The 12,185-nt window shown below is 51.6% G+C and overlaps 1 protein-coding gene and 1 long non-coding RNA gene across 2 annotated transcripts in view; one reads left to right on the forward strand and one right to left on the reverse strand.

Annotated features, from left to right (window-relative positions):
* The window catches only part of LOC116943852 (tensin-3-like), a 68,954-nt gene that overhangs the window by 20,780 nt on the left and 35,989 nt on the right, over positions 1 to 12,185 (reverse strand). Inside the window, exons 13-20 of the mRNA XM_076068145.1 lie at positions 11,205 to 11,270; positions 10,280 to 10,396; positions 9,470 to 9,661; positions 8,196 to 9,093; positions 7,772 to 8,046; positions 6,418 to 6,648; positions 5,087 to 5,201; positions 322 to 1,634 (exon numbers count right to left, since the gene is read on the reverse strand). Coding sequence (XP_075924260.1) covers positions 322 to 1,634; positions 5,087 to 5,201; positions 6,418 to 6,648; positions 7,772 to 8,046; positions 8,196 to 9,093; positions 9,470 to 9,661; positions 10,280 to 10,396; positions 11,205 to 11,270 — 3,207 coding nt within the window. The remainder of the gene's footprint in view (positions 1 to 321; positions 1,635 to 5,086; positions 5,202 to 6,417; positions 6,649 to 7,771; positions 8,047 to 8,195; positions 9,094 to 9,469; positions 9,662 to 10,279; positions 10,397 to 11,204; positions 11,271 to 12,185) is intronic.
* Positions 1,583 to 7,704, forward strand: LOC142925163 (uncharacterized). Its single transcript, XR_012942247.1, has 2 exons — positions 1,583 to 1,720; positions 5,246 to 7,704. It is a non-coding gene; the product is annotated as an uncharacterized LOC142925163 (long non-coding RNA).

The following is a 12,185-nucleotide window of genomic DNA, read 5'->3' on the forward strand; positions in this document are numbered from 1 at the left end:
CAAACATGTAATTTATGTTTGAAACACAATACATTTATAAATAAAACGGTGTTATTCGGTCATTTAAGTCACGACATCGCCCTGTGTATTGCTACCAGCGATGCGGCTGCATAAAAGAGCGTTGTTCATTGTAACTTTGAGCTGTGCACACAGCTCAAAGAGACAAACTGAAATAACTAAGGTAAACAACAGAGTGTTTGGCATCAAGCGTGGGTCCCAGTGAAAACAATCAAGGGAGAGGAGTTGAACATGCCCCCCAAAAGCAAAAACGACGCCAGCACTGGACCCAAAGTGAACCTCAACCCGGCGCTGGCCGCGTACCGGAGGCTGCGACGTGCACGGGCGACGCGGGGCCCCGCGTCGCGGGCGGGGCGTGGCCCCGCGTCGCGGGCGGGGCGTGGCCCCGCGTCGCGGGCGGGGCGTGCTGCACGAACGTCACGCTCGACGTGCTCGTCCCTCCGGGGCTCGACAGCTCGCTGTGCGGCGGCGAGCGGCGCTCGCTCGCAGAGCCGCGCAGCCGCTGACGCTCCTCCCACGACGCCCGCGGCGGCGGCGGCGGCTGCGGGAGCGCCGCCGGTTTGTTCCGGCGGAGAGACCACGAGACCGGGGCGGCGCCGACCGGCAGCGACGCCCGCGAGGTCGCGAGCGAAGGCGCCGCGATCAAGGAGCCGTCCCGGGCACTCCGAGGCACGGCTCCGCCGGCGGCCGTGGCGGCGGCCGTGGCCGCGAGCGGCCTTTGAGCAGCCCCGCTCGGCAGGACGGGGCCGCGAACGTCTGCCGCGGTGGCGCGCGTGCCCCGGTACGCGTCTGACGGCGCGCCGTCAAATCCGCGCGCGAGCGTGTGCTCGGGTTTGGCGTGCGAGTAGGAGGTGTAGCCCCCTTCGCCGTCGACGGAAAAGTGCATGGGCAGGCTGTCGAACCATGCGCCTTTGTAGCTCGACCGGCTGCTGGTGCCGCTCTTGCGGCCGACCCCTCCGTTGCAGTGCAGACCGCCCGGCGCACCGTTCGGTGGGGCTGCGAAGCTCAGCGACGTCTCGCTGCCAAGGCGCTCCTGCCGCGCGTCGCTCTGCCCCGCACCGGTGGCTCCGGGAGTTCCATGGTGAGCGTGCGAAAAACCGTGAAAAGTCGCCGGAGAGGCGGGAAGGTGTCCGTTAAGGTGCTTGGAGGCGGGCAGGGAGAAGCTCCCGGCGCCTTGAGTCGCCGTCGACCGTTCCGCTCCCTCTGGTGGGTAGCCGAATACGGACGCGTGCCAAGACCGCGCTCCTTCCGGCACGACCCTCGACTCGTTGCGGGAGCCGGACGAGGAGGACGAGGTGGACGGGAAGAGGTGCGAGGGGCCCTCTTTCTCCGACTTCGGGAACGCGGAGGCATAGGTGGGCAAGGTCCCTCGCCCCGCACCGCCGTGGTTGCTGCCGCTGGCAGGCAGGCGATGGGAGCTCACGAGGAGCGCGCTGGAGGGCCCCACGGGCAGGGCCTGCGTGAGGCTGCCTTCCTCGTGCTGCTCGCCGTGGCGGGCCCACGTGTTGGTCGGGTAACCAACCATGGACATGTAGGAGCTGGTGACGGAAGCCTGCGTGGAGATGCCTCCCGGTTGCTCCGTGATGTCGCTCGCTTTTGTCAAGGTGCTGGGAGCACTGTGAAAAATAGAAAAGACGGTGATCTCCCGTATGAGCCGAAACAGAAGAACCCAAAGTCCACGTTCTTCATTACATAAATTGAGGTACACTGTGTTGTCGCTTTCATACAAAGACAAAGATCCCCCGTATAGGCTTAACAGACCATTGAGGCAAGTGTTGTTAGTGAGCACCTATGAAGGCTGGAATGGCACACGAGGTGGTGGGTTGCCAAAAACCACGCCCGGCCACCTTCGTCTCCCAAGTGGCGATGTTTACTACACACCACACCAGGTACTCATTTGAGGTTGAGTCGACCTAGGGGAGGCCCGGGACCGGTTCAGATAATAGTCACTTGTGTTGGCCATGAGTGGGAATTCGAATTCAGGTCGCCGGGTTCGTAGTGCAGTATGCTAACCGCTACACTACTGTGAAGAATACACATATACACATACATACTGGATTGCCAGTGGTGCATAAGCACACAAAACAAAAACGCAACACATCTGTCGATAATACTGCACTGAAATGAAAATAATATTTAATAGCCAACGCTTCGGGACAATGGCCCTTTTTCTTGATCTGTGTGCTTTGAAGAAAGCCCATCTGATCTACATACAGTGAGGGAAAAAAATATTTGATCCCCTGCTGATTTTGTATATTTGTCCACTGACAAAGAAATGATCAGTCTATAATTTTAATGGTAGGTTTATTTGAACAGTGAGAGACAGAATAACAACAAAAACTCCAGAAAAACGGATTTAAAAAAATGTTATAAATTGATTTGCATTTTAATGATGGAAATACGTATTTGACCCCCTCTCAATCAGAAAGATTTATGGCTCCCAGGTGTCTTTTATACAGGCAACGAGCTGAGATTAGGAGCACACTCTTAAAGGGAGTGCTCCTAATCTCAGCTTGTTACCTGTATAAAAGACACCTGTCTACAGAAGCAATCAATGCAATTCCAAACTCTCCACCATGGCCAAGACCAAAGAGCTCTCCAAGGATGTCAGGGACAAGATTGTAGACCTACACAAGGCTGGAATGGGCTACAAGACCATTGCCAAGCAGCTTGGTGAGAAGGTGACAACAGTTGGTGCGAATATTCGCAAATGGAAGAAACACAAAAGAACTGTCAATCTCCCTCGGCCTGGGGCTCCATGCAAGATCTCACCTCGTGGAGTTGCAATGATCATGAGAACGGTGAGGAATCAGCCCAGAACTACACGGGAGGATCTTGTCAATGATCTCAAGGCAGCTGGGATCATAGTCACCAAGAAAACAATTGGTAACACACTACGCCGTGAAGGACTGAAATCCTGCAGTGCCCGCAAGGTCCCCCTGCTCAAGAAAGCACATATACATGCCCGTCTGAAGTTTGCCAATGAACATCTGAATTATTCAGAGGACAACTGTGTGAAAGTGTTGTGGTCAGATGAGACCAAAATGGAGCTCTTTGGCATCAACTCAACTCGCCGTGTTTGGAGGAGGAGGAATGCTGCCTTTGACCCCAAGAACACCATCCCCACCATCAAACATGGAGGTGGAAACATTATGCTTTGGGGGTGTTTTTCTGGTAAGGGGACAGGACAACTTCACTGCATCAAAGGGACGATGGACGGGGCCATGTACCGTCAAATCTTGGGTGAAAACCTCCTTCCCTCAGCCAGGGCATTGAAAATGGGTCGTGGATGGGTATTCCAGCATGACAATGACCCAAAACACACGGCCAAGGCAACAAAGGAGTGGCTCAAGAAGAAGCACATTAAGGTCCTGGAGTGGCCTAGCCAGTCTCCAGACCTTAATCCCATAGAAAATATGTGGAGGGAGCTGAAGGTTAGTTGCCAAACGTCAGCCTCGAAACATTAATGACTTGGAGAAGATCTGCAAAGAGGAGTGGGACAAAATCCCTCCTGAGATGTGTGCAAACTTGGTGGCCAACTACAAGAAACGTCTGACCTCTGTGATTACCAACAAGGGTTTTGCCACCAAGTACTAAGTCATGTTTTGCAGAGGGGTCAAATACTTTTTTCCCTCATTAAAATGCAAATCAATTCATAACATTTCTGACGTGCGTTTTTCTGGATTTTTGTTGTTGTTATTCTGTCTCTCACTGTTCAAATAAACCTACCATTAAAATTATAGACTGATCATTTCTTTGTCAGTGGGCAAACGTACAAAATCAGCAGGGGATCAAATACTTTTTTTTTCCCTCACTGTATTTTCCCTTCTCGGGCAATGTTGTTGAAAATTTCCACCGTATATCCGTTTTATCGTGCATTTTTTTTTTGTAATTCCCCAGCTTAGCTGTGCTCTGAGTTGACCAGGAGATGGCGGCGGTGGTGGCGTGAGGTTGTGATATATTTTTTTTCTCGTAAAGAGTACAGAGCAAGGCGTTACAAGCGAGCCGAGCAAGAGGAAAACATAGAGAAAGGTGGATGGATGCAAGTGTTGAAGGAGGACATGAGGAATTAAGGCATGGCGGCGCATTTGGCACAGAACAGAGGCGAGTGTAGAGCGATGACCAAACAACGTGGACCCCATATAAGGGGACATTAGGCTAAGAATAACAAGGAGAAACGTGTGGGTTTTCTGTGGGCATTCAAGTTTCCTGCCACATGCAAAACACTTTAAAATAGAACGAGCTAAACATCCCAATGTAGGACGCCCCCACCCAGTGCCAGCCGTGCAGAACAAGTAGTACGCAGCACCGGTGGTCTGCAAGTCGTCATTCGTCCGTCAATAAGGGGGGCGATGTCACGGTGCGATTTTTTTTCCGACTAAAGCAATGTGCGAGTATTTGATCAAATTTGGACCATGATTGCCGGTGCACACGGCCTCCTCTTTGTTGAATAACGTCACGGGATCTTAAAGTTCAACTGTGAAGCAGAGGGCACATTTTTTTTTACAGCTAATACACCGGAAGTATTAACCAGGGCGGCCACTGGGCTTTAACTGGGAACCTCTGAAATGGGCGGCAAACGCACTGCCGCTCGGCGCTGCAGTGCAGAGCATGCCAATAGTCAAGTCAAGTCAATTTATTTGTGGTTAACACGTGGCGAATTCTGGAACAAATCTGCCACCCTCCCTTTCCCATTCCAATGACGTACATGTAATCGATTGACGTACATGTACGTCATAATAAAATAACTTTATCGGTACGTATTCAGGTCAGCGCCAGCTATCATAGAGTGCGGTCGTGCATCTACAGTTCTCTGCGGTGAGCACAATGTCTTTAAAAACAATGGCGCTATGCCTTTCTAAATAAAATTAACGCTAACCGCTTACACGTTCCGAGATTCAGCGGTGGACGGGACCAACCCTACAACTTGCAGACGTCTCGGAACGGGAAAGGGCAAAAAAAAAAACCACACACAGATTAAACAATTCTCTACAGTAAAGTGAAGCAAATATTAAAAGAAAGTTGCGGCTGGGATTTAGTTGTAGGTAGCGCTGGCGAGCTCCCTCACCTGTGCGGGGCCACAGGCTTCGCTTCTTCGGCACAGTAGCGTGCGGTGGGAGATGCAGAGCGCGCGCTGAAGGCATCGGATGTCCACGGGACCATCTCCACGTAGCTGCCTTGCTCTGTACGACACGCACACAATCAAAATATTTTTTTTATCCTGCAGGACTCCGAGGAGCCATGAAGCTAATTTTTGTTCAAGATGTCCAGCGACACGAGTCACACACGGGCGCAGCGTTGGCCCGTCACGAGAAAGAAAGTCAGCGACGCATGCTCTGGTTGAAGTAGTAAGACAGTCACTGCCTTCATCAGTAACACTGGAACCAGGGCTTCACTTCTCACTCAGTATCTTCCAAGATGCTGCTCGGTTGGCTCAGAGTAGGGATTATTGTTCTTGAGTGATACTAGCACTGCAGTGCAAGGTATGCCTGCCTATTCATGATACATATTCATAATATTACCATACCCTATCTTCCGATAAGGAGAAAATAAGTATCATGAGGACGAATGTAGGCAAGATGCATGTGGCGTGCTGTAATAATTCCACAAGATGCCAGACTGATATTCAGCACTTGTTATTTTAATGGAAAAATGTGCAGCTGGAGGCTGACATATCAGGTATTGGCCCTTCACTCATTGCAGAAAAGACGTGGGTAAATAAAATAACGTTCTGTATAGCCTGTTGTGTAGAGGCACAAATAAAAAAAAATAAAACGCTTTCCATTTTTGTCATGGGCACTGTCCTGCGAAAGGATCATTGCATACAGCGTTGATCATATCATGTAGTAGAGCAGTGGTGCCAGGAGGGAAATACAGGATGTCATCATTATGGATGTTGCCGTATTGTAACGGTGAGCAGACTGGACTTGCAATCCTGAGCTCGCCGGTTCGATTCGTGCTCCCAATGTGCCATTTGAAACATGAGAAAGTTTCTTAAACTCCCGCACCCACCCCCCTCCCTCCCTCCCTCCGCGTGTCCACTCAGCAGTATAAATGGGTACACATTAGTTAGTGCAGGGGCCGGCGACCAACACAACAATGAGAGCCGTTTTTTGTTCGAATTATTTAAAAAGAAAAAAATGTATATATTTCAAGGAGCCGCAACGCATGTGAATTTGAGACGGTCCTCGATAAACAACGGCACGAAGCGGTCCCTCGGTCCTTACAGAGCCACATGCGGCTTCGAAGCCGCAGGTTGCTGCAGGTTGGCAACCCCTGAGTCAGTGGGTCGATCAGGTCGCGTGCGGTGCGATAACATGTGGCTACGCCCAGCGCGGAAGAGTAGCCCGAGGCGCTCCAGCCTTCGCGCCAGCGGCGGCAAGAGCGGCGACGACTGACCTTCGGGCGAGCTGTCGGGCTGGGCGACGTCCACACCGTTGTTCGGACCGAACGGCTCCATGCCCGGCGCCGCCGGCTGCTGAGCCAGCTCCCAGGGCCGCGACGGCGCGGGGCGGCGACCGCCGTTGTCGGCGGTTCCCTCGCTGCTGCTGCTGCTGCCGCCGCCGCTGCTGCTGCTCCCGAGCTGCAGAAGTCTCCTCTCGTCGGTCGCGCCCGTGCACTGGCCAGCACCTGCGGCCGCGAGCAGTGGCGCTTGGCGAATGTGGGGCACTTTGGCACGTGGTTTCTTTTTTTTATTATTATTATTAATCATCATCAACATTCATGCATAAGCAATGATGGCCCGAGGCAGATAATTAACTTCCCCAATTCCACTGTGAGCTGGCTGCGTTGGACCCACTGGCTGAACGACTTGCATGAGCTGGCGTCATGGCTACAGCCCTTTCTATGGAGAAGTGCGCCTCGGTGCTCAGGGGGTTCCACTCAAGTCAAAGTAACTCATCGCAGTCGTCATGTGTGGTGCAGCATGACAGCGAAATATAACATTAGTTCAATATGCTACAGCCTTTTGTCAATCCACTGCTAGATAACATTCACGGCTGATGATTGCTGGGGTCAGGAATATGACTCGTGTGTGTGTGTGTATATATGTATGCCTACATGCATCCTTTATTTATAGCCAGGTAAGAGCACAGTGAGCAGGATTTTGAAGCCATTTCCATACAAATGTCAGTTAAGCACACGAACCATAGTGCAACCTGGCCAGGTAAACAGTACGTGCACTCTTGATTTGAAGCTTTCGTGACTGCAGGAATCCATACACTTTGGTTATTTCGGTGAAGTCACGCGTCTTGCGCCCGAAACGTCGTGATTTATTTTATTTGATACCTACGTGACTTTACCGAAAGTGCGTGCACTGATGCACTTAACCATGCAAGTACAAATTATCACTTACATTTACAATAGCTTACTATAGAATCATAATAATTCACAGTACAGCAAGTGGATTCATTTCCATCTGTATTCCATCTGTACGGTGATCGAGGGTTACCCTTCCTCTCACATGTGTTACCTCCCACATGTATGCATGCTTATTAATGGAGTGGGCAGAATATGACCAATATAGGGCTTCAGAGCTTGGGCAATTGTTGGCACCAGTTCTGGCTTCTTCCCCACTTTGTCTGTGGTTTCCCGCACCTCTGAATCATTCTCTCTCTCCCTCTGAGTGTACGAAAATATTCTGTACGATTCCTCATCATTATAGTAATAAAATCTTACGAAGAGCAACATTCGCCAAAGACGCGAGTCAATCCCGATTGCACATGAACGCTATGCAGTGGGTGCCAGTGCTCACCGAGAATCCCTGGAAGTGACGGTTGGTGCCCACTCGGCACCCGGTGGAGGCTGGAGACGGGAGTGAAGGTGGGGTCAAGGTCCATGATGAGGAGGTTTAGGGCCTCCAAGGACTGGTCGAGCTCACTCGGGCTAGGCGGGGTGTCGCGCCCGTCACCTGCCCTCAAGGACGTGAACTTGGCCGTGTCTCCCAGCAGTGTCACTGTCTCGGATGTCGTGCGGTTTGGCTCCGCTGGGGGTAGTGGTGGTGGTGGTGGTGACCAGGCCTTCACCTGCCTTCATGACCAGATTTCATCGTCATCATCAGCAGGAAAAGTAGCAACTGTTAGCAACATCTTCAGCAGAAGCAGTGACAGCATCTTCAGCAGAAGCAGTAACAGTATCATCAGCAGAACGTGCTCATAGATTACGTGAACGGAACTCACCTGTGACCCTGCACAGCCTGACGGCTGCTGTCTCCTCGCACCGGCACAGCGGGCACCATGGGGACATCTGCCCCAAATCGCACACAACGTGGGACCTCCTGCTGCTGTTGCCGCTTCTCATGATGATGCTGCTGCTGATGCTGCAGCCCACTGCTGCCAGGCTCCAGGCTTCGTTGTGATGCCCCCCTCCGCTGCACCATGGCGTAGAGATCAGAGCTCGGTGAACGAATAGCGGTCACCCCTGGAGCCAACCGAGTAACGTCGCATGGGGCGGCTGCGTGAGTCGGCTGCCCGTATTTCACGTTTGGCGACGTTGCTCGAGCTGCTCGCGTGTAAGGGCTGCGGCTGCCGATACCGTTCTCCTGCGGGCGAGCGTCCCCGGACCCCAAATTCAGCCGCAGGTCGCCCTTCCCCAAGTGGCGACGTCGGTTGGCGCCAGGACAGAACGTAAGCGCGCCACGCTCCAGGATTTCCATGGCACGCGTCGAAGGCGGCTCGTCGATATCGTCATCATCTTGAATGTCAACAACATCGTCTTCATCGTTGACATCATCATCATCATCTACATCATCGTCCAGGATGTCAGTCTCTCGGACCGGCATCATGCTGGGCGTGTCGCCAAAGTGCACCCTATGCGGGCTGTGCTGCTGATGATGTGGGTCGGAGTGCCGGTCACCCGCGGGTGCACGTGAGGAGTGCCGGTGTGCGGTGGTTGAAGCCGACAACCCGCTGCCTCCGGCGCAGCCGAAACCGTGCAACAGTTGCCGCAGCTGGTCTTGCTCCCCAGGGCTGAGAGCGGTGGGGCCCACGTGCGTGTCGTTTGGGGAGGGAGCCCACGATGGTACAGGCGAAAGGGGCGACGGGAACGAATAGGCCGTGGTTGCCTGGCATTGGATTCCTGCAGGAACGCACGCACACACACACACACGTAGGATGATATGCCACCAATTGGACACATAAACGGCAGTAAAAAAACGCTGACAATTGCCTCCCGAACGGAAGGTTTCGAGTTCGAATCTCGGATTGGGCGTTCGTCAAATTGACACAATCGTCTTCATTCCCCAGGGGGTAACAGATCGCGTGGGTGAACCACTTTGGTAGAAGTCTGCGATGCTCGCCGTGCGGGGAGCCTGTTCCCCATCACCTGAAACATTTGTTTCCCCCCCGCTCTCTCTGGGGCTGCCAGCGGAATGAGTCCTTGTTCTTTTGGCCGAGTGCTTCCACGGCAGGGGAAACAACGGACGGCGAGGGCGACCGAGGAGGCCGCCACGTACCGAGCGGGCTGGCGGGTGGCCGAGCGTCGTCGGACGTGCGCATGGACGCGGTGGATCGGCCCGAGTCGCTGCTCACGGACAGCGTGTGCTCCGTGTGGGCCGCTGCTGCGGCACCGCCGCCGCCGCCGCCGCCGTCAGCCGCTCGGCGGCCCGGCTGCTTGGCCTCGCCGCCCGCCGGCCTCGCTTTCTCCGCTACGGGAGAAGGTGATGGGGCGAGAGGGGCATACCCGGCCGTTAAAATCATAATAATAATGATGATGATGATGAAACTATACACTACAAAGTTGCATATCCCACTCTAGACTGAAGTCAAAGTAACCAAAATTTTTTTTCTTTTTTCACCAGGTAAGGCCCTCTGAACTACGTAGCTCTTTTTCAGAAGTGACCTGGCTACAAACGATGGCTCAACGAAGTGACTTATCACGTGGAAATGTATAGCAGCCAAATACTCAAAACGCGTGATGCCGATTCTAAACGTGAAGGGAAAAACCGGAGGACCCGGAGAAAAATCCACGCAACACAGGGAGAACATGTAAACTCCTAATATACAGGCGTCAGTCGGGATAGAGCCCACAACCTCCTGCAGAAGCCTGGATAGGGTGAGAGCCTGGACAGGGCGAGAGCCTTGAGCTGCTGCTTAAATGTGGATGATTGTGATTGGATGCTGCTGTACATGTACAGTGGGGAGAGAGTTAATGCAGTGACCTCTAGGTGCTGCAAGTCACGCACGCTAACCAACAATGCTACCCAAATGGGCAATTACGCCGGGAGAGAGGGGTGGAGTTAATGATCGTTCTATTTATTTGTCACCTGATGCAAAGGTGTCCCAGGACGTGTGCAGGTGGCCGTAGGAATCCCAGCGCAGGATTGGGTCTGTGGCACTGTGATCCACAGCCACCGCACCATCTTTCAGGAGGTTCTCGGCCCCTGTGGACACGTTCAGACAGTTCAGTGTATATAGACTTAAGCCCACAGAAAGATATGCAATAAATACCAATTATGTGGTATAACAATGTAATAATCATCATCACTGCTCTTTTAGAATTTTGATCGCAGTCCACTGTCAGAAATTCTGACTCTTAAAAGACATTTCAAATTGATGGCCATTCAAGCTCTCACAAACCGAGGCCTAAAAAAGTGTATTCATTAAACAAAACAATAAATAAATAACAAAGGAAAAATGTGGTAATTTAATCAACTAAAAACAATGTCAAGAGGCCGTCATCGAGGAGTGGATTGTTTGTGTACATTGTTGTCTGTGTACATGTACAGGAGGAGCTGTAGTGCAGGGGTTAGCATGCTGTACTTTTAACTTTAGCTACCTAAGTATGATTCCCAGCCACGGTTAATCATCAATGACGAGTGGCATTGGAGCCAGTTCTGGCGTCCTGTTCAGGGGTCCTGTTCACTAACCTGCACTGAGTAACATGGTCAAGTATGGTCAAACAACCCCTGTGGCCAACCACGGAAAACTGACAAAAGCACGGTCAATTATTACTGAATAACAATTCCCCGATCTACTCGTGCTGAAATTCAGTGGATCATTCATGTTCTCACAGGCTCACTGTGCTCACCTCCAATGAGCACAGTTGGTACGGCACGAACAAAAAAGTTCAACAGCGAAAAAAGTGTAGGTTACTAGAAGCTGCATTTGACTCAGCAAACCACCGCACTAAGATACAAGTGTGCTAACCACAAGGCCACACAGTTGCCCATGAGGCCGGTAGGGTCTTACCTGCCATCCTGTCTGGGGTGGCTGAGAAAATCAACTGAACTTTTCCATCGTCCGGATACCTGGGGTCTGATGCGCAAAACACAGACACACCAGATGAACAGTGGCACAACTACGTGTGTCATCATCCCATTCAGAATTGCATGAGCTTGATCGGTTCCTTTTATCACCTCATTAGGTGAACATTTACAAGTAAATATGTGTTTGCATGTGTATTAGTGATCATGCCTGAGACCATCAAATTAATTATTGAAGGGGAGTCCACCATTTGAATGCAAGATCTTGACAGCATTGGATCAATACTCTAAAGAGGATATTCATCCTCTGAATCAAACAGATTCTGTAGATGGTGGTGGTGGTGCTGATGATGGTGGTGATTGTGATGTTGATACTACTGTTTTTTTGTTGCCATTGCTGCTGAGGATGATATCGATGATGATCATGATGTTGATTCTGGCTGGGATAGTGGCAGCGGCGTTGAGCCAAGAATCTCAATCTTAAAATTCCAACAAGCTAGCCACCTGCAAATATGAATGGCCCACTTAACTCGGTGGGGGCGCCACGGTGGCTAGGAGATGTTAACTACCTCGCCTGGTATACAGGAGCTCATGGGTTCAATCCCGACCCTGACGCCTGTATATTTGGAGCTTGCATGTTCTCCTTGTGGCCGCATGGATTTTTGTCCGGGTCCTCCGGTTTTTCCCTCCATTTGCAGAATCATAAGTTTAGAGTATTTGGCTGCTATAAATTTCCACGTCAAAAGCCACTTCATTGGGCTATCATTTGTGGGCAGGTCGCTTCTGAAAAAGAGCTATCTAGCTCAGTGGGCCTTACCTGGTTAAAAATGAATTAGTACATACAAAATAGCAACTCCTTTACCAAAATAACAAATGACACCTCTGCCTGTTACATACCTGTCAACCCATATTGATTACCCGTATTATTGTACAAGGACATTGATTTTTCAGGACCATACGGCGTACA

The sequence above is a fragment of the Petromyzon marinus genome, chromosome 19 (assembly GCF_048934315.1).
Source record: "Petromyzon marinus isolate PM22_M1 ecotype Great Lakes invasive population chromosome 19, UKy_Petmar_22M1.pri1.0, whole genome shotgun sequence".
In the NCBI taxonomy this organism is placed as follows: domain Eukaryota; kingdom Metazoa; phylum Chordata; class Hyperoartia; order Petromyzontiformes; family Petromyzontidae; genus Petromyzon; species Petromyzon marinus.